Below are 23470 nucleotides of genomic sequence, written 5' to 3'. Positions count from 1 at the left end.
CAGGGCCGGGACGAACCGCAACCGAGGTAGGCGCCCTTGACCGGAATCGAACCCGTGACTCTTTGGTCCCCGACGCAGTAACCCCTGAGCCAAACCGGCCAGGGCTCTCCTGACCCTTTAGACAGAAGGCTAGGGGCTTAAGACGCCCAAACACTGTTTAAAGAACAAACGGCCGCCCTGGCCGGTTTGGCTCAGCGGTTAGAGCATCAGCCTGCGGTCCCAAGAGACCCGGGTTCGGTTCCCGCTAAGGGCATGTACCTCGGTTGCAGTTTGTCCCCGGCCCTGGTTGGTCGTGCGGGTGGCAGCCACTCGATGTGTCCCTTTCACATCGATGTTTCTCTCTCTCTCTCCCTCCCACTCTACCTGAACAAAAAAATGGAAAAAATGTCCTCGGGGAGGATAAAAAAAATAAAAATAAAAATAAAAAAAGAACAAACGGCCTAGCCCAGGTGCTCCGGGGCTCGGCGCTGTGTCTCGGCTTATGCCTTCCTTCCAAAGCCGTTGTTTCTCACTCACTGTCCAAGCGCTGCTGCCTCGCTCTCGGAGCTTTGGGGGGTTAATTCCCGCGCTGGTCACTTTACATCCACAGCGCCCCGGTCGGAATTTGATTGCACAAGCCGGGCTCTAATGACGTGGGGCAGGGATGACAGCGTGCGTTTCACTCGTACCTCCCGTAGTAAAAATGATCCTGCTTCCTGCACCGAAAATCGAGATGCATGGTCTCAAAACTAGGACAGGCGTCTTGGAAGCGGCCGGTCCTGGAAGCCCTGGGACGAGTGTTCCCCGGGTGGCCCGGGTGGGCGTGCCCCGGAGCTCCTGCAGGGCGGCAGGCGTGGGTCCCCAGGGAGTTCCGCGCCTCGCGGGGAATGCGTGAGAGTGAGTCAATGAGTGCGAACGTGTGAATGAAAGATGTCCACGGGGAGTTTCCCGCGGCCGTGTTCGCTGGGGACGTGCCTCTGGCCTGTCGCCGAAGGTGGCAGCTTCCCGGGGCCAGGGCTTCAGCCCGGATTCTCTGCCGCGCCGGTGAGACCGAGGTGCCAGGAGCCGGTCCCCGCCCCCCGCCCCGCAGTGGTACGCGCCACTCCGCTCTTCCCGAGCCGGGGAACGCGAGCTGTTTTGAATGGAAGGAGCAGAGGCCGGAAGTGGAAGCGACCACTCGGGAGGACGAGGAGGGGGGCAGGAGCGCGCCGCGTCTTCATTGAAGAACCGACGCGGTGAACATGGAGTTCCATGTGCGTCTTATGTAAAGAGAGCGACGGGCACCGCAGCCAATAGACGCGCGGAATTCGCAGGCCCGGCCCCCTGGTATTCAAATGAGGTGGCATCGCGGCCAATGGAGGGCGCCGGGGGCGGGCGCGGCGCGCGCGGTCACGTTTTCCACTATGTGACAGCGGCAAGTCGGCGGCGGCGGCGGAGGCGGGCTGCGCTGCGGCTACGCGCTGCTCACTACGCGCTGCTCTCGGCGGCTGCGACCACGGCGCGGGGTCGGCGGACGGACGCGGACGGGCCGGCGGACGGGCGAGGACGCGGCCCCGCGGTGAGTGCGCGGCGGGGCGGACCGGCGCCAGGCTAGGGCGCCCGCGGCCGTCCGGACGCCGGCTCGCTGGTTACGTAACGGCCGCCCGGCCGGCGAGGCCTCGGGCGGGCGGCCCTGGGGTCCCGGCGGGCGGCCTGCGCACCACCGCGGCGATTCTGCCACCCGCGGAGGCGCGGTCCCGGAGCTTCCTGGGCCCCTTGATTCCTTCCCGGCTTGGAACCGGCCCGGGGAGTGGGTCCTGTTATCCCCAGTTTGCGGATGAGAAATGGGGTTCAGAGAGGTTAGGCAACTTGCCTGACGCCACGGAGCTGCTCTGGCCACCACGCCGGACTGTCCTCCGGAGCATTTTCTTTAAGAACCCCCGCCCCTCGCCCAGAGGGGGAGGGCTGGGAAAGCTAACGGCAACCAAGGGTCCGTGCACTGTCTCGGGACAGCAAGGGGCCGGTGGGGAGCTGGCCGCCTGCTCTGAGGCCACAGAGCCAAGTGTCCAGCTAGGGAAGGGCCACTGGTGGGCGCTGGTCTAAGAGCTCTACCTGCACAGCCCATGGGTCCCCCGGAGTGGAGGGTGAGCAGAGACAGGAAGGCCTGGGAACCCAGTGGGCAGGAGGGCTTCTCCTCCTGTTCCCCCCCTATGCCCACCCTGGACTTCCTGTTTTTATTCTCTCCCCCCAGGTTGGGTAGAAGGGGGGGTGTCCCACTTTGTGCCACAGCAATCACACCATCCTTCTGGGGTGTCCCTGGGCTGCCAATCCTGGACATAGACCAGGGGGCAGGTGGCAGCCTGCTAAGCTCTCCAGGAAGGCCAGGGTAAGGGATGACAACTCGGTTGCCACGGTTTCTGTAACCTACGCAAAGAGACCAGTTTGGGAAGCTGATTCATACTCAAAGAACAACAGAGCCAGCAGGTACCCTGGAAACCATCCAGGGTAACCCCTTAGCTTGGCAGATGAGGACACTGAGCCCCAGATACCTGCTGGGAGCACACCATGGCGGGGACAGCCCAAGCTTGGTGTTTGCAGAGTCTTTCCATCATCCTGAAGGTGTTAATCTGGGTCAGGTGAGCTTTGGAGGTGCCACGAAATTGGGTGCCAACTCCTCAGTGGGCTGGAATTTGGGAGGAGGGGTCTCAGCTCCCTGAAATGCTAAGAACTCTAGCAGCATTGGCAGAAGCCCCCACGAGTACCTCTCACCTCCACCAACTGACCCAGCAGGACTGCTGCCTTTTCCCTGGCTGCAAACGGGAGATGCCCCTACCCCTGCCCAGGGTTCCCGGTCCCAGGCTGGATTTGACTGAGGCGGGAATAGGACTCTACCGAAGGTTAATTGGCCATTGCGTTTTTAAACACAAGACGAATCCCCTTCTATAAGGTAGTTGGGTAAAATGGGAAAGGGACTCCGTTTAGGTGGAAGCTGCGTGATAGGCCTACAGAGGGATGGCGCTGTGGGTGTTCACAGTTATCTGTCACCATCCTCCTGGTGTGATTCACTGGTGCAGCACTAACGGAGCCCCGGCTTTCTGTGGAGGCTGGAGGGTGGAGGCTGAGTTGGGGGTGGGGCTGCTGCCAGCTACTGCTGGGTGACTCAGCTCCCCCTCTGGGCCTCAGTTTCCTTACCTGTAAGAGAGGCTCAGGTTAGGCTGTCTTGGAGGCCTGTTTCAATCCCTAGGTTTGGGGATTCCTGTGACTCCAGGGATGACTCCCCGGTCACCTACACAGATCCTTGACATATTGTGGCTTTCAGGCCACAGAAGAGTACTCTGTGAGCACGTCCCCTGTGAGGCGCATCTGCCTGTTTAGAAGGAAATCGGAAAGGTTCCTTTCATTTGTACTATTTCTAGTGCTCACACTTAACTTTCAGAAAAATCCTGGCAGGCGTGTCTCTGTGTTTAAACGATGATGTAACTTCAGCGGGCCTCAGCAAGCCACAGGCTCTGTCGGGTCATTGAGTGGCTGGCAGAACCTCTCAGCACTTAGTCAAAAGAAACAGTGACGCCGAACACTATGTCTTTGGCAAAACCCACTAGAAACATGGAACCCCAAAGCTATGCAGACGCTCTGGGTCCCTCCCTTGCAGAAGCTGGCTCACCTGTGGACCCAGTGGGGGACCTCCAGGTCCAGACAGGGATCTCTGTCAACTCTTTATGCTTGTTACTGGATTTCCAAGTCTAGTGTAAATCAAAAGCAGTAAGTGGCCAGGTGAGCGGTCACTGGTCATGGGCAGGGGTCAAGCTGCTGGCAGGTCTGAAGATGGAGTGGGTGCCAGCCCTTGAAGTCCTGGAGGGTCCCCGGCTCTCTCCTTCCTGTGGTGGCAGAGAGGAATAGGCCACTTCGTGTTCACAGGCACAGGGTAGCTTGCTCCTGAGTGCTGCAGCGGGAAGCTGGCATGTTTGCGTTGTCGCGTTTAAATCTGTGCTGCTCCGTGTTGGAGGCGTCACCAGGCAGAGCTCAGAGAGCTGGGGTCTAGTGAGGCCGGGACGTGCCTGTCCCCAGCCTCCTTCCCCTCCGTATCTGGACTGCTGGCCTGGCCGCAGTCGCATTTTCCTCCGTTACCCAGCTGTTGCCATGGAGAGCGCGGTGTTTGTTCAGCAGGACAAACATTTTCTTCAGATTACAGCAGGCCGGCCGGGGACTTGGCTCCTACCAGGAAGAAGCGACCGCGTGCCGAGTGCGGGTTGTAAAACACCGCCTGGCGGAGCGCGGCTGAGACCTGTTACATAAGGTGCGAAGACGGGGCGGGATTGGCCAGCCTGTGAGGGCTGGCGGCGGTCACCAGGGGTCTCTGGGGGGCTGGGACACGGGTGCTCAGTTTGTGGACATACATCAAGCTGTGACCTTATGATTTGGGACTCTCTGCATGTGTTTATACTTCCGTTTCAAAAAGTCAGTTGCCTTAGTGATTGCACCAATCCTGATTCCCACAAGGAAATGAACCCCCCTTAGGCTCACAGCAGTTGAACGAGCACAGCATTTGCCTGTCCTGGGGTGGCCATGGGGGTGGAGCTGAGGCCAAGGGTGTGCTTTATCCCCCCCCCTTTTCTTACTATTTATTATGGAAACCCTGAATATGTGTGACGGTAGAGAGGACTGTGTAATGAATCCTCATGAACCCACCAGCCAGCTTCAAGGAGTTTCAGCTCTTGGCCCCCTCCTTCCACCCCACCTCTTCCCACTCTCCCTCCCGTATTATGAAACCGGCCCGACTGTGATCTCATTGCAGACTGCTCTTTCTAACGGCCCTCCGTCCCGTGGAGGCGGCCCTTGCTACCAGAGGTACATCCCGTGACCCGGTCCAGGCCCAGCTTAGCTCCTTCCCTTGGGTCCGACTGTTCTCCAGGGACAGCCAGTGTGTGGACATCTGTGAAGGGGCAACAAAGGGACGTTGAGGGGCAGATGTGCAGGCCCATGCCCAGAGGTGCACCCCAGCTTCCCCGGCAGCCCCAGCTCTCCTTTCCTTCCCGGGCCCTGGCACCTGGACCCTGGGCACTGCCCCCAGGGTTCCCCAGGGCTTTGCAGGGCTCAGGCAGTGCTGGCAGGGGCGGGTGCTCTGTACACGTCTGTGGGGGGCAGGGGCAGTCTGCTTTGCCGGCACACTGGTCCTGCCAGCTTGGCAGTGTGTGGTCGGCCTGTCGGAGCAGCAGCGCTGAGCCCGCAGGGTCTGGGACAGTGACGTTTGGGCCGGTCGGTCTGGCGTGCTGTTCACATCTCTGTGTGCTTGCTGGACCTCTGTGTGGAAAGATTGTCCGCCACCTAAGTAACCTTGTGACTCCTGCTCAGCGCACTCTCCTCGCACAGGCGCCCGGGGGCCAGGAGCGCCGGCGGGCTCAGGGAGGCCGGACGCGCTGGAGCGTGGTCGGCGGCGCTCCTTGCCCAGGGTGCCTCATGCCTGGGCGCGGCCAGCTGGGCTCTCAGTCCTTAGCACACGAGCCAGAGGCCCCTCTCGGCGATGAAATAATCTCCTTTTAAAAAGTCACCTGTGTTGTCGTGTCTGTGGTCCTGTGGTGATTGGCAGTGATGACGAAAGCTGGCCTGTGTTGGACCCTGACTGCGTCCCAGACACCTTGCGTAGCTGTGTCATGTCACCCTCCCAGCCGCCAGGAGGAGGCAGGGGCTGCGTTGCCCCCTCTGACAGATGAGGGAACAGGCCCGGGAGCTCAGGAACTTGCCTAAAAGCACACGGTTGGGATGTGGGGGACCCGCCGAAGCCCCTCCATCCAGGGGCTGCACGTAAGCACTCAGCCTGCAGGGCTCACTCAGCAGAAAGGACTAGCTGCTTTTCGGGGGCGTTGGGGGGGGGCCTGCAGGTGCCATGGGCGGTGTCCGGGAGGGTGTGGGCAGCCCCTTGGCAGCTCTGCTGAACCATGCCAGAGCCTCGTGAGAGATCTCACCTCCACCTTGCCCCCACCCGCAAGCCTGTAAAAGTGAGTCGGCTCTTGCACAGACCCTCCAGCAGTTCCTGTCTCACTCGGAGTGAAGCCAGAGCCCCGGCTGCCCCCTGAGGGGCAGATCTGCTCTGACCTGATATCACCCTCCTCTTGCCTGCCCTCTCTGCTCCAGACTCGGCCATCTTCTTCACTCCCTGCCTCAGGACCTTTGCACTTGCTGCCCCTGCTTAGAATGTTCTTCCTCCAGCATCCAGCTGGCCCACTCTCACTCTGTGCAGTCTGTCTTTGATCAGGTTTTTTAAAAGCTATGTCTGGGCTGAGGGCTACTCTTTACTGGGAGGTGCAGCCCCAGAGCAGCGGCAGTGAGGGGGCGGTGAAGAGACGAAGGCGGGGACGCGCACACCCGACGATGCCTTGTGATGAGGCCTGCTGCACAGACACCTGCAGGCCAGTCAGCCCTGGAGACCTCAGCAGACGATGCCTTGTGATGAGGCCTGCTGCACAGACACCTGCAGGCCAGTCAGCCCTGGAGACCTCAGCAGACGATGCCTTGTGATGAGGCCTGCTGCACAGACACCTGCAGGCCAGTCAGCCCTGGAGACCTCAGCAGCAAGACTGTCCAAAAACAGAAAGAAAAGGAAAGTTTCAGAACAGTCCGCTCAAGGGAGGGATGGAGAGAGGACTTATCCACTGACTACCTCTGCTGACCTGTCCCCCAAGGTCAAAGCTCACCCAGGGAGTGTGATTGCCCTCGGGTCCAGTGGCCTCACCAGGCCCTTTGGCAGCAGCTGGTGAAGCAAGGACCTACCCCGTGGTGTGGCACTCCATCCGAGGCCATACGTGGCGGAGCCAGAGACTCCTGGTGGCCCGAGGACCAGGACGACCATGCGATGTGTGCCCAGCAGCGGCCAGGGGGAGCAAGGGGCTGCAGGCTTGGGGGAGCGAGGCCGAGGGGTCAGAATTGCACCACGCACCAGGGCTCAGGTATGAGGTCAAACATCCCCTGTCACCCAGACATGGGCCTGAGCCTGCACACCTGGCGGCCCCGCGCTCCTCAGCCCTGAGCATCAGCCTCCTGTACGTGCCCGTGCTGATCTGTCTCCCCACTAGAATGCAAGCTCCTGGGGCAGGAAGGATGTCGGCCTGCGCCGTGCTCACGCCAGCCCCCGCGCTGTGTGCAGGAAGAGCGGGCTGGTTACGGACGTCGTCTGGCACGGCACTGGCACATTCCGGCATGAGCCCTGCATGAGTACTGTCTGTCACTTCGTTGTTCCCTGGCGTGCTTGTTGATGCCCCAGCATTTTCCCACATCAGTGGCTGCTCCCCCTTTCTGACAGGTGCCCATTGTGCCCTAGTGCGGCCTTCCTGGTTTGTCTTCTACGGTGAGTGCCAGGCCCTGGGGTGCAACAGGGAACAGCTCGGAGCTCCAACCAGGCAACGTCAGTGCAGTGGGGGGAGAAAGTGGGCAGGATGCCTCCTGGTGGGGAGAAGGCCGAGCCCTTGGTGCAGGGCGAGCTCTGTGGGCATGAGGAGGAGCGGGTGGCCCCGGGCGACCACAGCAGATGACAGGAGGCAGCTGGGAGGCCCTCCTCGGAGGCTGGGGGAGAGAGGACCTCTCTCAATGCCCTGTGGATGGTGGGGCCAGGGCCAGGTCGGGGGGTCGAGTTTGGAAGTTGAGGCTGGCGCCTGGCCAGGGCAGCTGTGGGGGACGAGGTGACCAGCCAGGATGCTGACACCTCCCTTCTGATCGCCAAGGAAGTTCAGAGATTGTAGGCCCTCCCTTTGTGGGAATAGCCTGTTCTTGGTCTGGTTCTTGCCCCTCCCCAGAGTGAGCACTTTCATTATTTCGTGAATTTGTTGCAACATCCATGAAATGTTTTAAAAGACCAAAGAGCAGCCCAGCCAGTGTGGCTCAGTGGACTGTCATCCCATGGACTGAGAAGTCCTGGTTCGATGTCCAGTCAGGGCACATGCCCTGGTCTCAGGCTCGATCCCCAGTAGGGGGCGTGCAGGAGGCAGCCGATCGATGTGTCTCTCTCACATCACTGTTTCTATCTCTCCCTTCCTCTCTCTCTAAAAAAAAAAAAAAAACCAATTAAATAAAACTATATAAAGACAATCGTAGACTTGCCTGTTTTGTTCCTGCCTCTCACTGGGACCCAGGCATTTTTGCTTCTCTGGGATTCGGGGAGTTGGTAAGCTGCAGCCAACACCGGAGTGGGCAGGTGCCCTGTGGCTGAGCCCCCCGTTTGACTGTGGCTTCTCCGCTCAGAGCTCCGTGCAGGCTCCCTTCTGGAAACGTGTGACAGCGAGCTCTCCGGCTGGCCAGCGTGGCCCCGTCCTCGCAGGTGACCCAGCCGTTCTTCCTGTGGGTGCAGCAGCACTTCCTCTCCCCCTGAGAACACCACTTCCAGCGAGGGAGCTGGGCCTGGGCACCTGCGCTTCGTCCTGCCTGGTACCGGGGCCTTCGGTGCGCAGGCGCCCGGCCCTCTGCAGCCAGGACGGTTTTCAAACGCGTCTTTCAGTCTGGTTTCTGTTCCCTTCTGTGGCGTCTTATCCGGAACGAGCTGTTTTCCGCAGGTCAGCGCGAGGCTTTAATATCGGCCCTGCCGTCGCTGAGCCGTGGTCTTCGCCCCTGACTTGGAGCTCGACCTTTGTAGTTTGCTGTTCTAGCGGGTGTTCTCTGCTCGGTCTGTGGCTTCAGCTCATCCCTCATGACTGTCTGAATCCATCTTTGCTGGATTTTGACTTGTGGCCCAGGGCAGGTGCCGCCCTGAAGTGGGTGCTCTCCCGGGGCCGTGGGCCGTGCGTTTGTTGGGTCTCTTCCAAAGGCACCTGTCGGCTTGTCTGTTTATTCACCCGTGAGCAAGGTGAGGTCCACACAGACCTGCTGTTCTCCAGAGTGGTGTGGTGGGATTCCCCATGGGCCCTGTCCTGGGAACCCAGCACTGCCACCTGCTGTGTGGCCTCGGGAAGACGCCACCTCTTCTCATCCATGCGACGGGCCAGAGAAGGGCGTCCTGTGTGCATTGTGAACAGCGACCACGAGGGCCGCTTGACACAGGGTGTGCCAGGCCCTCAGCATGGCGTCTGCAGTCGCCACATCAACTGGAGCCCCTGCCCGTGCACGTGGAAGCGGTGGGCACGGTCTGCCTTCCAGGGGTCCCGTCTGTGAAGGCACTGCGCCTGGGCCCCCCACATCTCCCTCCCTGCGTGGTGTCTGAGGCTGGCCTTTGGGGACTGTGTCATCAGGTCCCCGCCCCTTTGACTTCCTGACCTTTGAGCTCAGGAGGAAAGAGGAGCCAGGCTTATGCCCTGTGCCCCCAACCGAAGGGGGCGCTGATGGCAGCTTTTCCCTCCCCCACCTGGCAGACCCCAAGACTGCACAGCTTTTGTGGTTTCTCTCCCTGACCACACCTTTCGTGTGGTGCCTTCATCCGGTGCTCTCTGGTTCGAGGGGTGTCTGCTTTCCTGTTTGACGGGGGAGGGGGGACACCTTCCTGCGTCTTCCTTTACCTGTGCCTCCCTGTCCTCGGCTTCAGTCAGACCCCCCCCCCCCCCCGTGTGCACTGTCCTTGCTCGTCTTCTCTCCAGGATGAGGGTGAAGGCCTTAGGCTGGTCCAGCCCTAATTGCAGCCCCTCCACCCACCGAGCCCCTAACACCGAGTCCACGGCTGCACTCAGCGCAGCAGCAGGGACCTGTCCACATGCAAACCAGCTGCCGTCAGTCTGGACCTTACGGTGCCTCAGAGGCTCCTGCTGATCCCAGATAAACGCACCAAGTGTGAGCTCCGGACTGACCTCCCTCCCCTCCGCACCCCACTCTGCACCCCTCAGACCCGCCTCAGTTAAGCTCTGGAAATGCTACAGTGCCCGGAACCCGTGTGCTCCCCAAAGTTGCCCCTGCTCACCACCTTGTTTCAGGGTCTCCCCCTGCCCGCAGCCTGGTTTCAGGGTGTCCCCCTGTCTGCAGCCTGGTTTCAGGGTGTCCCCCTGTCTGCAGCCTGGTTTCAGGGTGTCCCCCTGTCTGCATCCTGGTTTCAGGGTCTCCCCCATCCACATCCTGGTTTCAGGGTCTCCCCCATCCACATCCTGGTTTCAGAGTCTCCCCCATCCACATCCTGGTTTCAGGGTCTCCCCATTCACATCTTGGTTTCAGGGTGTCCCCCTGCCCACAGCCTGGTTTCAGGGTCTCCTAACTTTGACCCAGCTGCACTCCGCATCACCTGGAGAGATCCCAGACGAGCAGCAGGGCCCAGGCCTGCCAGCCATTCAGTGGGAATCTGTGTATTTCCCAAAGTTCCCACGTGCTGGGTGGTGACCATCAACACTCTTGTCGCCTTCCAGCGAGGCCATCAGCAAGGCGATGTCCAGGGCTGTGGCTGCCTGGTTCAGCCGCCTTCCTGATTCATGGCAGGCAGGAGCTCAGTGACTAAGAACAGATGAGAATACCCGTGAGATGCCCTGACTACCACCTGCTCACTCAGCAGGTGTGGGGAAAGATCCCGGCCCAGCAGCCCCGCGGTGGCTGCGGTGACCACCCACGCTCCTTCCGGCTGACGGCCTCTCTCTCATTTGCCAGCTTTCCTTGGGAGCCAACATGAATGAATTCGCTGGATTTGCCCCCAAGCCCAGTAGCCCCTCCAAGGAAGCCGTGGAGCCCACGCCCAGGGGGGTGTCGCTCCAGGAGGATGTCGACATGAGCAGTGGCTCAAGCGGAAATGAGACCAACGAGAACTGCTCCACAGGGCGAGACTCACAGGGCAGCGACTGCGGCGACAGCGGCAAGGAGCTGGGGATGCTGGGGGAGCCGCCCGCCACTCGGGACAGGTGGGCAGCCGGCCGCCCGGCAAGGCCCTGGTTTGTCTTCTCAGGGTCTGCTTCTGTTGTGATTGCTTTGCCATCTTTAAATCGTGATGAAAATCTTAACTTAGAATAACCAAAATTTACTAGAGTCTGTCCTTCCTTATAATGATGCCACTGTCCATTTTGAAGAGCCGTTGCCAGCAGACCAGGAGTGTACAATGAGGCCTTAGGAGGCCACGTGTCAGATGGCCCGCCTGCAGCGGCGTGCTCCATACAAAATGACCTGCTCCGGCCAGCCGCTCAGTGGTTAGAGCATCAGCCCATGGAGTCTCGGGTTTGATTCTGGTCAAGGGCATGTACCTTGGTACCTTCATTGCGGTTTGGTCCCCGGCCCTGGTCAGGGTCATGCAGGAGGCAACCAGTTGTGTCGTCTCTCTCGCATCGATGTTTTTTTTGCTTTTGTTTTGTTTTTGTTTTTGTTTTTGTTTTTCTTTATTGATTTTACAAAGAGAGGAAGGGAGAGAGAGAGAGAGAGAGAGAGAGAGAGAGAGAGAAATATGAAATATCGATGAGAGAGAACATCGACTGGCCACCTCCTGCATGCCCCCTACTGGGGATTGGGCCCACAACCTGGGTATGTGTCCTGACCAGGGATCGAACTGGTGACCTCTTGGTGCATGTATTGACACTCAATCACTGAGCCATACCAGCCGGGCTTGTTTTTGTTTTTAAATGAACTTGTTCCTTGAGCATTGGGTCTCCATCTCCCAACACTTAGTTTTCCTGATCTCTGAAGGTGTTGTGTTCACCTTAACCTCGTGTTTCTTACTGTGTGTGATCCTGCCTGTTGTGGCTGATTGGATGGGGAGACATGGATGGGACGGTCTCTGAGTTCTGTCTTTATTTCTTGTCCTTATAGTCCAAGTGCCTATAGCCTGATGTTGGCGAAGTCTGAACACAACCCGTCTACAAGTGGCTGCAGGTAAGCCGGTCAGAACCCCCTTGACTTAGTCTTTGGAGAAACCAAGTGTGTCACTGGAGGTTAGGTTTGGGGGTGATGTGACTTGTTTTAAGCTTATGCTAGAACCTGTGCATCTGCGCTGTGAGCCCAGCCTCGCCCTTCCAGACACCGACTGCCCTGGGCTGCCCAGAGCCCGGCGCTGCTCGGGCCTGTCACTCCCGCTCCGCCCGCAGACCTTGTCTGCACCTGAGCCGTGTGCGTCTGGAGCTCCCTCGCCTGCTTGGGCATCTGTGACCAGTGTGGCCCTAGAGTTCTGTCCGCAGAACATTTCCTATCCCGCTGGAGCAACAGCCGCTCTCAGTCCTGGGCCTGGGGCACTTTGCCGGCTCAGACGCCCGATGTCCATCGTCCTCTCTGTACCCTCTGCTCTACACGGGCTCCCTCAGCAGGTGCCACCTGCCCTGCCTTCCCCGTCTCTGCCCACGTTCGAAGATCCTTCTATAAACCTCCTTTCCTCTCGGGGGTCTCCCCGCACTCCTCATTCGCGTGCACGCCCCAGGAAGCCCTGCTGTCCCTGCTCCTCATCACGCGGCCCTGTTCTGGCTGACGCGGACAAGCCACACGCGGCCCCGTTCCGGCTGACGCGGACAAGCCACACGCGGCCCCGTTCCGGCTGACGCGGACAAGCCACACGCGGCCCCGTTCCGGCTGACGCGGACAAGCCACACGCGGCCCCGTTCCGGCTGACGCGGACAAGCCACACGCGGCCCCGTTCCGGCTGACGCGGACAAGCCACACGCGGCCCCGTTCCGGCTGACGCGGACAAGCCACACGCGGCCCCGTTCCGGCTGACGCGGACAAGGCCACGCGCGGCCCCGTTCCGGCTGACGCGGACAAGCCACACGCGGCCCCGTTCCGGCTGACGCGGACAAGGCCACGCGCGGCCCCGTTCCGGCTGACGCGGACAAGCCACACGCGGCCCCGTTCCGGCTGACGCGGACAAGGCCCAGCTCAGCCATCTCTTGGGGGGAAGAGCCGGCTGGAGGGATGTCCGGCCCCGTCGCTTGGGTTAAAGCAGCAGTTCTCAACCACAGGCGATTCACCCCCCAAGAGACGTGCGATGTCTAGAGACATTGTTGGCAGTCACAACTGGTGAGGGCGCTGCTGGCCTCCAGTAGGTGATAACCTAGAGGTACAAGGCCAAGCTGAGTGGCAGCAAGCATTTATTTGAGATAAAAACAAAAACAAAAAGACAGCTTTTCAGGGTGGACCACTTCAAGCAGAAACCCAAATGGTGTTCAGCTCGGAGGCAAAGGCCAGGGTTGCTGTGAAGGGGCAGGGGACAGGGACATCGCAGAAGGGAGGCAGAGCAGGTAACATGGTGGCGCTCACTGCAAACACTTTAATTTCCGGTCTGGTAGCTGGGTGCCTGCTCACTTGTCATCTTTGTAAACAGCTCTGCAGGTGCGGTGTCGCCTGCCTTACATCGCTGAGGGCTGTAAGACCGCAGGGCAGTTCTGGGCACGGCGTCTCCGGCTCGTGTCTCCGGCTCCGTCACAGTGGCTCCCTTTGTGTTCCTTTCACACGGGTGGGGCTCCATCGAGACCCGCAGACCGAGAGGGCCCAGTGCCTGGTCGAGACACGACCAGACCTGCACCCCTTTGGGTCCTGGGGGGCTGACGTGAGCGCTCTGTCCTTCACTCCGCAGCAGCGAGCAGTCCTCCAAAGCCGACGCGCACAGAGAGCTCATCCGAACGCTCAAGGAGCTGAAGGTCCACCTGCCCGCCGACAGGAAGGCCAAGGGCAAGGCCAGCACGCTGGCCACCTTGAAGTATGCCCTGAGGAGTGTGAAGCAGGTGAAAGGTAGGTTCGCCCCACGTGTTTGTTCCAACCTGTAGGACTAGGTTCCACATCCCCCACATGACCGCGTGGACTGTCTGGGTTTCGAAACGCAATCCCAACACAGAGGAGAGAAACGGGGTTTGGTGGAGCTGCCGCGACAGGAGACCTCAGTTCCCTGGAAGTTGTCTATTGCACTTGACTTTTATTTATTTTTTTTTTTTATCCTCACCCGAGGATATTTTTCCATTTTTTGTACAGATAGAGTGGGAGGGAGAGAGAGGAAGGGGGAGAGAGAGAGAAACATCGACGTGAAGGGACACATCGAGTGGCTGCCACCCGCATGACCATCCAGGGCCGGGGACAAACTGCAACCGAAGTACGTGCCCTTAGCGGGAACCGAACCCGGGTCTCTCCGGACCACAGGCCAATGCTCTAACCGCTGAGCCAAACTGGCCAGGGCTATTGCACTTGACTTTTAGAGGAGAAAATAAAGCGGGTAGAGAGCCAGCTAATAACAGAAACCTAGTCCCAGCATAAAAGTTCTGTGCTCTGGGCTGGGGTCAGGTCGTGGGGAGGAGGGTGCGCATCTTCCAGGCTCTGGCCAGAGGGTTGACCGCCGGCAGCCTGGAGAAGTCAGCAGCTCAGGACGGAAGGAAGCGCAGCGTCCCACAGCGTGCATGAGGCTCACCCTCTGAAAGATAACAAGAGGGGCTCCAGGATGGGACCGACAGCTCACCCTTGGAAGGCAGCGTCTCGGCGCTTTTCTTTATCCTCACCTGAGGACATTTTTACGTTTTTATCTTGAGATAGAGCTGGGGGGAGAGAGGGGAAGAGAGAGAGAGAGAAACATCGATGTGAGAGAGACACGTCGAGTGGCCGCCACCCACACGACCCCAGCCAGGGCCAGAGACAAACTGCAACAAGGTACACGCCCTTAGCAGGAACCGAACCTGGCCTCTCTTACCCGCGGGCCGACGCTCTAACCTCTGAGCCACACCGGCCAGGGCTCTGCTTCTTTATTTAAGACCTTGGGCTCTTCAGTTCTCATTGATCTAAAATGTGCGCACGACCGTGGTGGACGTCGGGGCCAGGAGGGCAGGTGGGGCAGAGCCTCCTTTGGTCACAGGTGCCCAGTGACAGACCTCCAAACCCAGCGCCCCAGCCACCTGTGGGCAGGTTTGGATTTTATCATCAAGTGGCAGAGGCGACAGCTTCTAGTACCCGGCAGTGGACTAGCCGAAAGCTTTTGCCTGAGGATACATTGCAGAAAGCGTCACAGATGCAGAAACCTGTGAACAAACACTGCAAATTCCAACATTGAGCTCACACATGGCCGTTCAGTCAGCACCTTGCCCTTCAGCATCTCCCTCCACTTGCTCCTGCCGTGGACCTCCCGCCGGGCAGACGCCCTGTGCCCTGAGCCCCAGCTGCACCACAGGTGCCTGTCTCCAGACGCTGTGCTCAGGACCTGTCAGGGCGGCTCAGCCCAGCCTCAGGCTGCTGCTGGGAATGGGGGCGGGACCTTGAGAGTTCTTGAAACGCCCTCAGTGCCTCAGAGACTGCAGATGTCTTGGGGCCATCGTGCGTGTGTGCGGTCCCGGTCTTAGAGCAGTGGACACTTCGCGGACCCTTGTCATGGCGGAGAAACCTCTGGCTCCTGCGTGGAGGAGTCCTTGGCTGTTTGAGCCAGAGGGAAAGTCCGCATGTCGCTGGGGCAGATGTGTGCCCCCTTCATTTGTTTGCCCGTGCGCTGGGGTCCCGGTGGGCACTGCGCAGCAGAAACACATGTGAGAATAGAAACCTCCAAGGCCGAGGTGAAGATGAGACAGTGGCTTTATTCTGTCCCGTCACCTCCAGAGTCTGTCACCAATGAGGGCACAAAGCCACATTCCAAACAGCGTTCACATTTTCTAATGTTCGGATGACTCGTGGGAAGGTTTGTCCTGTGCGTCTGGCTGGGACAGTGTGTGCCAGGTGTGGAAGAGGGCCTTTGGGGGGCCCTCTCCAGCCCCACAGCTGTGGCTGCATCACCCCAAGGCCATTCCGGACGTTCCAGGACAAGGGCCCTTGTTTTTAGGTCTGTTTGGGACAGTTTGTTCCACGTGCTCTTTCTTGTGCTCGGTGTCCTTAGCCGTCGATTCTGCCTGGACGGGGTGTCCGACCGAGGCCACCCGGGGAGGCAGAGCAGGAGTACCGTCCTGCGTGGAGATGGCGACACTGCGTCGTGATTAGCGACCTTATGGGGAAAGAGCATCGGGTGGAGCTCCGTGGCTGTGTTATTTAAGATCATGTGTCTTTATCACTAGAAAGTCCTACAACCAACCGCAGGCCTTCTGATTCTCGGGAAACCCCCAGATTTCCGTTAGTTTTGCCTTCGCCTGTCTGTGATCTGCTATCCAGGAAGGTAGTCTCCTGGCCCCCTTTTCCTAGAAGGGTGGTCAGCAGTGTTCCCGGGTGTCTCCCACAGCCCACGAGGAGTACTACCAGCTGCTCGTGTGCAGCGAGAAGCCCAGCTGCGGCGCCGACGTGCCCTCCTGCACCGTGGAGGAGGTGCGCAGCGCCGCCTCCGAGTTCCTCGTGAAGAGCGCGGTGAGTGCCCCGAGGCAGCGGAGTGGAGTTTTGGGAAGTGAGTTCAGACCTTAAGAAAAGAACGTAGTCAGGGGTTCAGAAGTCGAGTCCTGCGCAGGTGCCTCCCTGTGCTCTCCTGGCCGCTCCACCGCACCTCACGTTGGGACAGGGACCCCACGTGGCCAGCGCGGGGCCGCGGCAGCGTTCACCGTCCAGGGCTTCGTCAGGGGGTGCCCTGGGATTTAACGCGGCTTCGTGAGACTCCAAAGCTCATGCATTTAAAAATATATGTATATTTTTTGCATTTATCTACAGATAGAGTGGGAGGGAGGGAGAGAAGGAGGAAGAAAGAGAGAGAAACATCCATGTGAGAGAGACACATCAAATGGCCGCCACCCACACAACCCCAACCAGGGCCGAGACAGACTGCGACTGAGATACATGCCCTTAGCGGGAACCGAAGCCAGGTCTCTCTGGACCGTGGGCCAGTGCTCTAACCACTGACCCAAACTGGCCAGGGCCAAACCTGGTGCATTTTTAAGTCGCCCAGAAAGGTAGGGCCCTTGGAGGTCTGATGGGGCGCAGGTCAGCCAGGCCCTGAGCCCCCCGTTCTCAGAGAGCTGGGCTCCCCCTCCTTCCCCCTCCCTCCAGCACCCCGTCACAGCCCTGAGCCCAAGGGCCCTGCAGCCGCCAGGCAGCTCCCAGGACCCCAGGAGGGGACATGCCAGCCTAAGAGACAGAGTTGTGCAGGGTCCTTCCACCTCCCAAGTCAGCCCAGGTGCCCGGGACTCCACGCCCCTCGGCTCCTTTTGGCAGTGGAACCCCAATGTGATTCTTCAAATAACATCCTGTTTGGACCCCAATAATATGAGAGGGAGTAGAGTTATTCTGTCAGGACTGAGGCAGGGTCCCAGGCCTCCCCTGACAGCTGCCCCAAGTCTGTGCCTCTTGCTCAGCCCCTCTGCCGTCCGCCCCTGAGCGTGTGCCCCCTTTCCAGGACATGTTTGCTGCGGCCGTGTCCCTGGTCACCGGGAAGATCTTGTACATCTCCAGCCAAGTCGCTTCCATCTTCCACTGTAAGCAAGACGCCTTTCAGGATGCCAAGTTCGTGGAGTTCCTGGCGCCCCGCGACGTCAGCGTGTTCCACAGCTCCACCACGCCTTGCAAGCTGCCGCCCTGGAGCCTCTGCAGCGGGGCAGGTGAGGCCTCGGGCACCCCGGGGGCATCTGCCCGCCTCACCTCTGCGGGGGGCGCGCAGCCGTGGCTGCCCTCGGTCCAAGGCCAGAGACCAGAACTTACTCAGAATAAATTTGGAGAGAAAAACAGTCTTTTCAGAAATTTCAGAGATGAAAGACATCTCAGAGGCTTTTAACACGTTAGGCATTTAGAAATGCCCTTCCAAGGAGCTGGGGTCTGGAGTGAGTCTGCGGATTGTGGGAGGACCAAGGGCATCAGGGCATCAGGGAGGGAATCCTGCAGTTATCCCAAGTGCTCGTGTGCCCCCTGCAGTTATCCCCGCGTGCCCGTCCCTCCCCTGCAGTTATCCCAAGTGCCGGTGTGCCCCCTGCAGTTATCCCGCGTGCCCGTCCCTCCCCTGCAGTTATCCCGCGTGCCCATGTGCCCCCTGCAGTTATCCCGCGTGCCCGTGTGCCCCCTGCAGTTATCCCGAGTGCCGGTGTGCCCCCTGCAGTTATCCCGCGTGCCCGTCCCTCCACTGCAGTTATCCCGCGTGCCCGTGTGCCCCCTGCAGTTATCCCGAGTGCCGGTGTGCCCCCTGCAGTTATCCCGCGTGCCCGTCCCTCCCCTGCAGTTATCCCGAGTGCCGGTGTGCCCCCTGCAGTTATCCCGCGTGCCCGTCCCTCCCTGCAGTTATCCCGCGTGCCCGTGTGCCCCCTGCAGTTATCCCGAGTGCCGGTGTGCCCCCTGCAGTTATCCCGCGTGCCCGTCCCTCCCCTGCAGTTATCCCGAGTGCCGGTGTGCCCCCTGCAGTTATCCCGCGTGCCCGTCCCTCCCCTGCAGTTATCCCGCGGTGCCCGTGTGCCCCCTGCAGTTATCCCGCGTGCCCGTCCCTCCCCTGCAGTTATCCCGCGTGCCCATGTGCCCCCTGCAGTTATCCCGCGTGCCCGTGTGCCCCCTGCAGTTATCCCGCGTGCCCCTCCCTCCCTGCAGTTATCCCGCGTGCCCGTCCCTCCCTGCAGTTATCCCGCGTGCCCCTCCCTCCCTGCAGTTATCCCGCGTGCCCGTGTGCCCCCTGCAGTTATCCCGCGTGCCCCTCCCTCCCTGCAGTTATCCCGCGTGCCCGTGTGCCCCCTGCAGTTATCCCGCGTGCCCCTCCCTCCCTGCAGTTATCCCGCGTGCCCGTCCCTCCCTGCAGTTATCCCGCGTGCCCCTCCCTCCCTGCAGTTATCCCGCGTGCCCGTCCCTCCCTGCAGTTATCCCGCGTGCCCGTCCCTGCAGTTATCCCGCGTGCCCGTCCCTCCCTGCAGTTATCCCGCGTGCCCGTCCCTCCCTGCAGTTATCCCGCGTGCCCGTCCCTCCCTGCAGTTATCCCGCGTGCCCGTCCCTCCCTGCAGTTATCCCGCGTGCCCGTCCCTCCCTGCAGTTATCCCGCGTGCCCGTCCCTCCCCTGCAGTTATCCCGCGTGCCCATGTGCCCCCTGCAGTTATCCCGCGTGCCCGTCCCTCCCTGCAGTTATCCCGCGTGCCCGTCCCTCCCTGCAGTTATCCCGCGTGCCCGTCCCTCCCTGCAGTTATCCCGCGTGCCCGTTCCTCCCTGCAGTTATCCCGCGTGCCTGTCCCTCCCTGCAGTTATCCCGCGTGCCCGTGTGCCCCCTGCAGTTATCTCGTGTGCCCCCTGCAGTTATCCCGCGTGCCCGTGTGCCCCCTGCAGTTATCCCGCGTGCCCGTGTGCCTCCTGCTGTTATCCCGCGTGCCCGTGTGCCCCCTGCAGTTATCCCGCGTGCCCGTGTGCCCCCTGCAGTTATCCCGCGTGCCCGTGTGCCCCCTGCAGTTATCCCGCGTGCCCGTGTGCCCCCTGCAGTTATCTCGTGTGCCCCCTGCAGTTATCCCGTGTGCCCCCTGCAGTTCATCCATGTGCCGTGCCCCCCTGCAGTAACCCCGTGGGCCCGTGTCCTCCTGCGTGACTGCAGGGCTGAGTCTGGAAGGCTCAGGTGCTGTCCCGGGACCCGCCCAGGCTTTGCACGTAGTCAGTGCAGGAGGAGTCTGGACAACCCAACAACACTCAGCAGAAACATGGCTCAGGGTCTTGGCAGAAGGGACGAGAGGAGGGTGGGTCCCGTCCAGCTCAGGCCTTCCCCGCAGCCCCTCCACGCCGTCAGTGAGCAGGTGGCCAGCGAACGGCCTGTGTGGCAGGGGAAGGCCTGCGGCGTGTGCCCAGCTGCACCCAGACGAGCATCGCCCTCACTGGGCCCTGGCTGCTGGAGCTGGGGCCACGGAGCAGGAGCGCGGAGGAGCCCGGAGAGAGGGACAGGAGACGGAGGGCGCCGGGCGTCCTGGGCAGGCTTGAGCGCAGTCATCAACTGGCCAGGAGCAGCCCACAACTGCCCCTGTTCTGTCCTTGGCTCCTGGGCCAGCTTCTCTGCCCCTGTCACACGGCCTCAACCCTGCCACCAGCGCCACTGGGCAGCGGCACTTCCTGCCACACGTCCTGGCCCAGGGCAGTTTGTCGGGTTGGCTCAAACACACGGACACTCGCTCTTGGCTTCAGAGGTCGAGAATCCACTTGTTCCCAAAATGTCACCTGAGGGCTGTCCAGTCACATCACCAGAGCTCGCTGGGCACTGAGGACTCGGCAGTGCGGGGTCTGCGCAGAGGGGACTCAGCGGGGACCGGCTGTGCCGGGGCGCTGGGGGAGACCACGTTCTCACCTCCACACGCACGCCATCTCCCTGACTGGGGGAGACCACGCTCTCACCTCCACACGCACGCCATCTCCCTGACTGGGGGAGACCACGCTCTCACCCCCACGTGCACGCCATCTCCCTGACTGGGGCTGCCTCCTCCCTCCCTCCTGTGGCGCCGAGGACACATGAAAGACCCGCATCTACGATCCTTTCCCAGGCTTCTCGCTGCGGAAACGCTTCCCTCAGCTGTGACGAGGTCGCAGGTGACCTCATGTTTGCACTAGATGTGTCTCCAACTGTTAAGTGAGCTAGTGCTTCAGCAGAAGGGTTGTGTCAGCTTCGGAGTGCCGTGTGCCGTTCCTGTCAGACTGGACAGGGCGGTCGCCGTGTGCACGCTCCCTGCGCGGAAGTGCTGCACGCCGGTGCGCCTGCCGAGTCCCACCGCTAGCTGGCGTGTCTGCGGCGGCATCTCTGCCGTTCCCAAAGGTCAGCCTCCGGGCGTGGACTCTGGCACGTGCCACACTCACGAGGGCCGTTTCGCTCGCTCAGAGCTGGGCAGGCTCGCCGGGCCTCGCTGTGTGCTCGGGCAGGTGTGTGTCGCAGCCCCGCCCGACCGCTGCTGTCCTCAGTCCAGGGGACACAGCACTAGGGGAGCACTGTCCATACTCCACTGTGTCCTTGGAGGGTGACTTTGGGCTTCTTCTTTCAGATTCGTTCTCTCCGGAGTACATGGAGGAGAAATCGTTCTTCTGCCGTGTCAGGTGAGCCGGCTACTGGCTTCCCTGAAGCTGAAATGGCCCAACCATTGCACCCTGAGCATCTCGTGGGGAGTGGAGGAGGCCCAGGGACTCCCCCAACCCCTGCTCCCTTGAAGCGGGCAGGGCCCGAGCCTCCCTGCACCTGGTCTCCGGGGCCAGGGGCCACACAGCGCTCGTGACCCTGAACAGCGGGTGGAGACGCTGGTCAGAGCTGCACTGTAAATGCGCTCAGGCTTGAGTCTTCACCGAGCCGGTCAGCCCGCGCAGCCTGGGAACGGGCCAGGGCCTCCCCTGGGAAGGCTCGTATCATAGGGACCCCGAGGAGCCCGAAAGTACGTGCAGCCTTTGGTTCAGGAGTGCCGTCTCCCCGGGAGAGCCCGGAGCCCTCCCAGGGCCTTAGCCTGAAACAGCTGCTGGCTGAGCACCCCGCTCAGTGTCAGGAGTGACCCCTGGCCAGACAGCGGTGCCCTCAGAAGCTGGACGGGGACCCCACTGTTGGAGCGGCCTCCCTTTCCCCAGTTAAAATGCAAACTGTTAGGCTCAAAAGATCTCTCACTGCTCAGGGCTGGTGACTGTGACTTACCCTGTAATGTCACCAGAAATCGGAGGGGACAGAGGAGCCAGGGGTGGGCCCAGCCTGTCCAGCTCTGCTCAACGGGGAGGAGGGGCATCTGCACAACAGATGAAGGGATTGCTGAGCTGACGGCCAGCTGCGGGCGGGGAGCCGACGGGAGGGACGGTCCTCTGTCATGGCTCTGCCCTCTGATGGCGCCCTCCTCCCCAGTGTCGGGAAGAACGCCGAGAACGAGGTCCGCTACCACCCGTTCCGCATGACACCTTACCTGGTCAAGGTGCGGGAGCAGCAGGGCGCCGAGAGCCAGCTGTGCTGCGTGCTGCTGGCCGAGAGGGTGCACTCCGGCTACGAAGGTAACGGCCGGCCGCCCCGGACCCCGGGCCCCTCGGTCACTCCCCGAGTCAGACAGGACGTCTGTGAGGTGGACTCCAGCCCAGCTCCCCAGGCCTGGGCAGCCCCCATGGCCCTCCCGGAGCCTGCCGCCACCTCCCCACATAGTGCGAGGGTCTGTGTGCTGACATCTCTCGCCCATGTCCAGGCCGTCACTGTGACCGTGGGTGCCCCTTCTCCAGCCGCTGCCTCCTGCCCATGCAGTGAGAACAGCCCTGACCGGTCTGGGCCCGCCCTCCCACCCTTGAGCTCGCCCAGGCCTCGGGCCCCGTCCTGTTTCATCGTGGGTATGACCTTCCCGGTGGCTGATGATGCCTCTCTAGCAGAACATTTTCCTGAACGGTAGGAATGTGTCAGGTGTGGCTTTCTCCCAGACATTCAGTGGCTCCTGCACATCGAGCATTCAGATGTCCCGTAGACCTGAAAGGTCACTGAGATCTCAGCAGCGGATTCCCCAAATGCTCAGTCTCCTGCGAGAACGAAACATTTGGAATTTTGAATGTTTTGTCCATTGATTTGGTTAGGGTTGCTTTTTTTTAGTATTTTTTCTTTATTGAGTTTAGCGAGAGAGGAAGGAAGAAAGAGAGATAGAAACATCAATGAGAGAGAACACTGACTGGCCGCCTCCTGCATGCCCCACACTGGGGATCGGGCCCACAACCTGGGCATGTGCCCTGACTGGGAATTAAACTGGCAACCTCCTGGTGCAGGGTTGACGCTCAACCACTGAGCCACACCGGCCGGGCTTGTCCCTGAATTTGGAAGTTGAGGAAAGTTCTGGATATATGACTTCCTTTATACAAATTACCTTTGCCAACCTTAGAAACTGAAGTCCCAACATAGTGACGTTTGCTGACAATTTTCAATCCATATTCTTCACTCTTCCTTTTCATTCTTTCTTTTTTTTTTTTTTTTTTGGTTAATCCTCACCTGAGGATATTTACCCATTAATTTTTAGATAGAGTGGGAGGGGGAGAGAGAGAAACATCGATGTGAGAGAGACACATCGATTGGTTACCTCCCTCATGACCCCCTCCAGGGCCAGGGATCAAACCTGCAACCCAGGTACATGCCCTTGACCGGGAATTGAACCCTCAACCCTTCGGTCTGTGGGCCGATGCTCTAACTGCTGAGCCAAACCAGCCGGGACTCTTCACTCATTTTTAAAAAAGAATTTTTTCAGCTCATTTTGTTGGATCTTAAAACTGGGAAAATGGCCCCTGCAACAGGGGTGTCTGCAGAGCCTGCACGTAGCACGCGGTTCTGTAAGCGGTCGGGGCTTCGGGACAGGGACTGCCCAGGGAGAGGCCGGGCAGCTGGCGGGGCCCGCGTTCAGCCCGTCACTGTGAGCGGCCATCCTGGCTTCGGGACGGGACTGCCCAGGGAGAGGCCGGGCAGCTGGCGGGGCCCGCGTTCAGCCCGTCACTGTGAGCGGCCATCCCGGCTTCGGGACGGGACTGCCCAGGGAGAGGCCGGGCAGCTGGCGGGGCCCGCGTTCAGCCCGTCACTGTGAGCGGCCATCCCGGCTTCGGGACGGGGACTGCCCAGGGAGAGGCCGGGCAGCTGGCGGGGCCCGCGTTCAGCCCGTCACTGTGAGCGGCCATCCCGGCTTCGGGACGGGACTGCCCAGGGAGAGGCCGGGCAGCTGGCGGGGCCCACGTGCAGCCCGTCACTGTGAGCGGCCATCCCGGCTTCGGGACGGGACTGCCCAGGGAGAGGCCGGGCAGCTGGCGGGGCCCGCGTTCAGCCCGTCACTGTGAGCGGCCATCCCGGCTTCGGGACGGGACTGCC

At 60.8% G+C, this 23470-nt stretch overlaps 1 protein-coding gene across 1 annotated transcript in view; it reads left to right on the top strand.

The window, feature by feature from the left end:
- Window positions 1-1495: 1495 nt before the first annotated feature.
- The window catches only part of PER2 (period circadian regulator 2), a 38885-nt gene continuing 16910 nt past the window's right edge, over window positions 1496-23470 (top strand). Inside the window, exons 1-8 of the mRNA XM_036255058.1 lie at window positions 1496-1537; window positions 10501-10748; window positions 11644-11706; window positions 13394-13548; window positions 15995-16116; window positions 17093-17294; window positions 20667-20718; window positions 21500-21642. Coding sequence (XP_036110951.1) covers window positions 10519-10748; window positions 11644-11706; window positions 13394-13548; window positions 15995-16116; window positions 17093-17294; window positions 20667-20718; window positions 21500-21642 — 967 coding nt within the window. The 5' untranslated portion in view covers window positions 1496-1537; window positions 10501-10518. The remainder of the gene's footprint in view (window positions 1538-10500; window positions 10749-11643; window positions 11707-13393; window positions 13549-15994; window positions 16117-17092; window positions 17295-20666; window positions 20719-21499; window positions 21643-23470) is intronic.

The sequence above is a fragment of the Molossus molossus genome, unplaced genomic scaffold (assembly GCF_014108415.1).
Source record: "Molossus molossus isolate mMolMol1 unplaced genomic scaffold, mMolMol1.p scaffold_m16_p_11, whole genome shotgun sequence".
Classification (NCBI taxonomy): domain Eukaryota; kingdom Metazoa; phylum Chordata; class Mammalia; order Chiroptera; family Molossidae; genus Molossus; species Molossus molossus.
The sequence above is the reverse complement of the archived record's forward strand: the minus strand, read 5'-3'. Positions and strand labels throughout refer to the sequence as shown.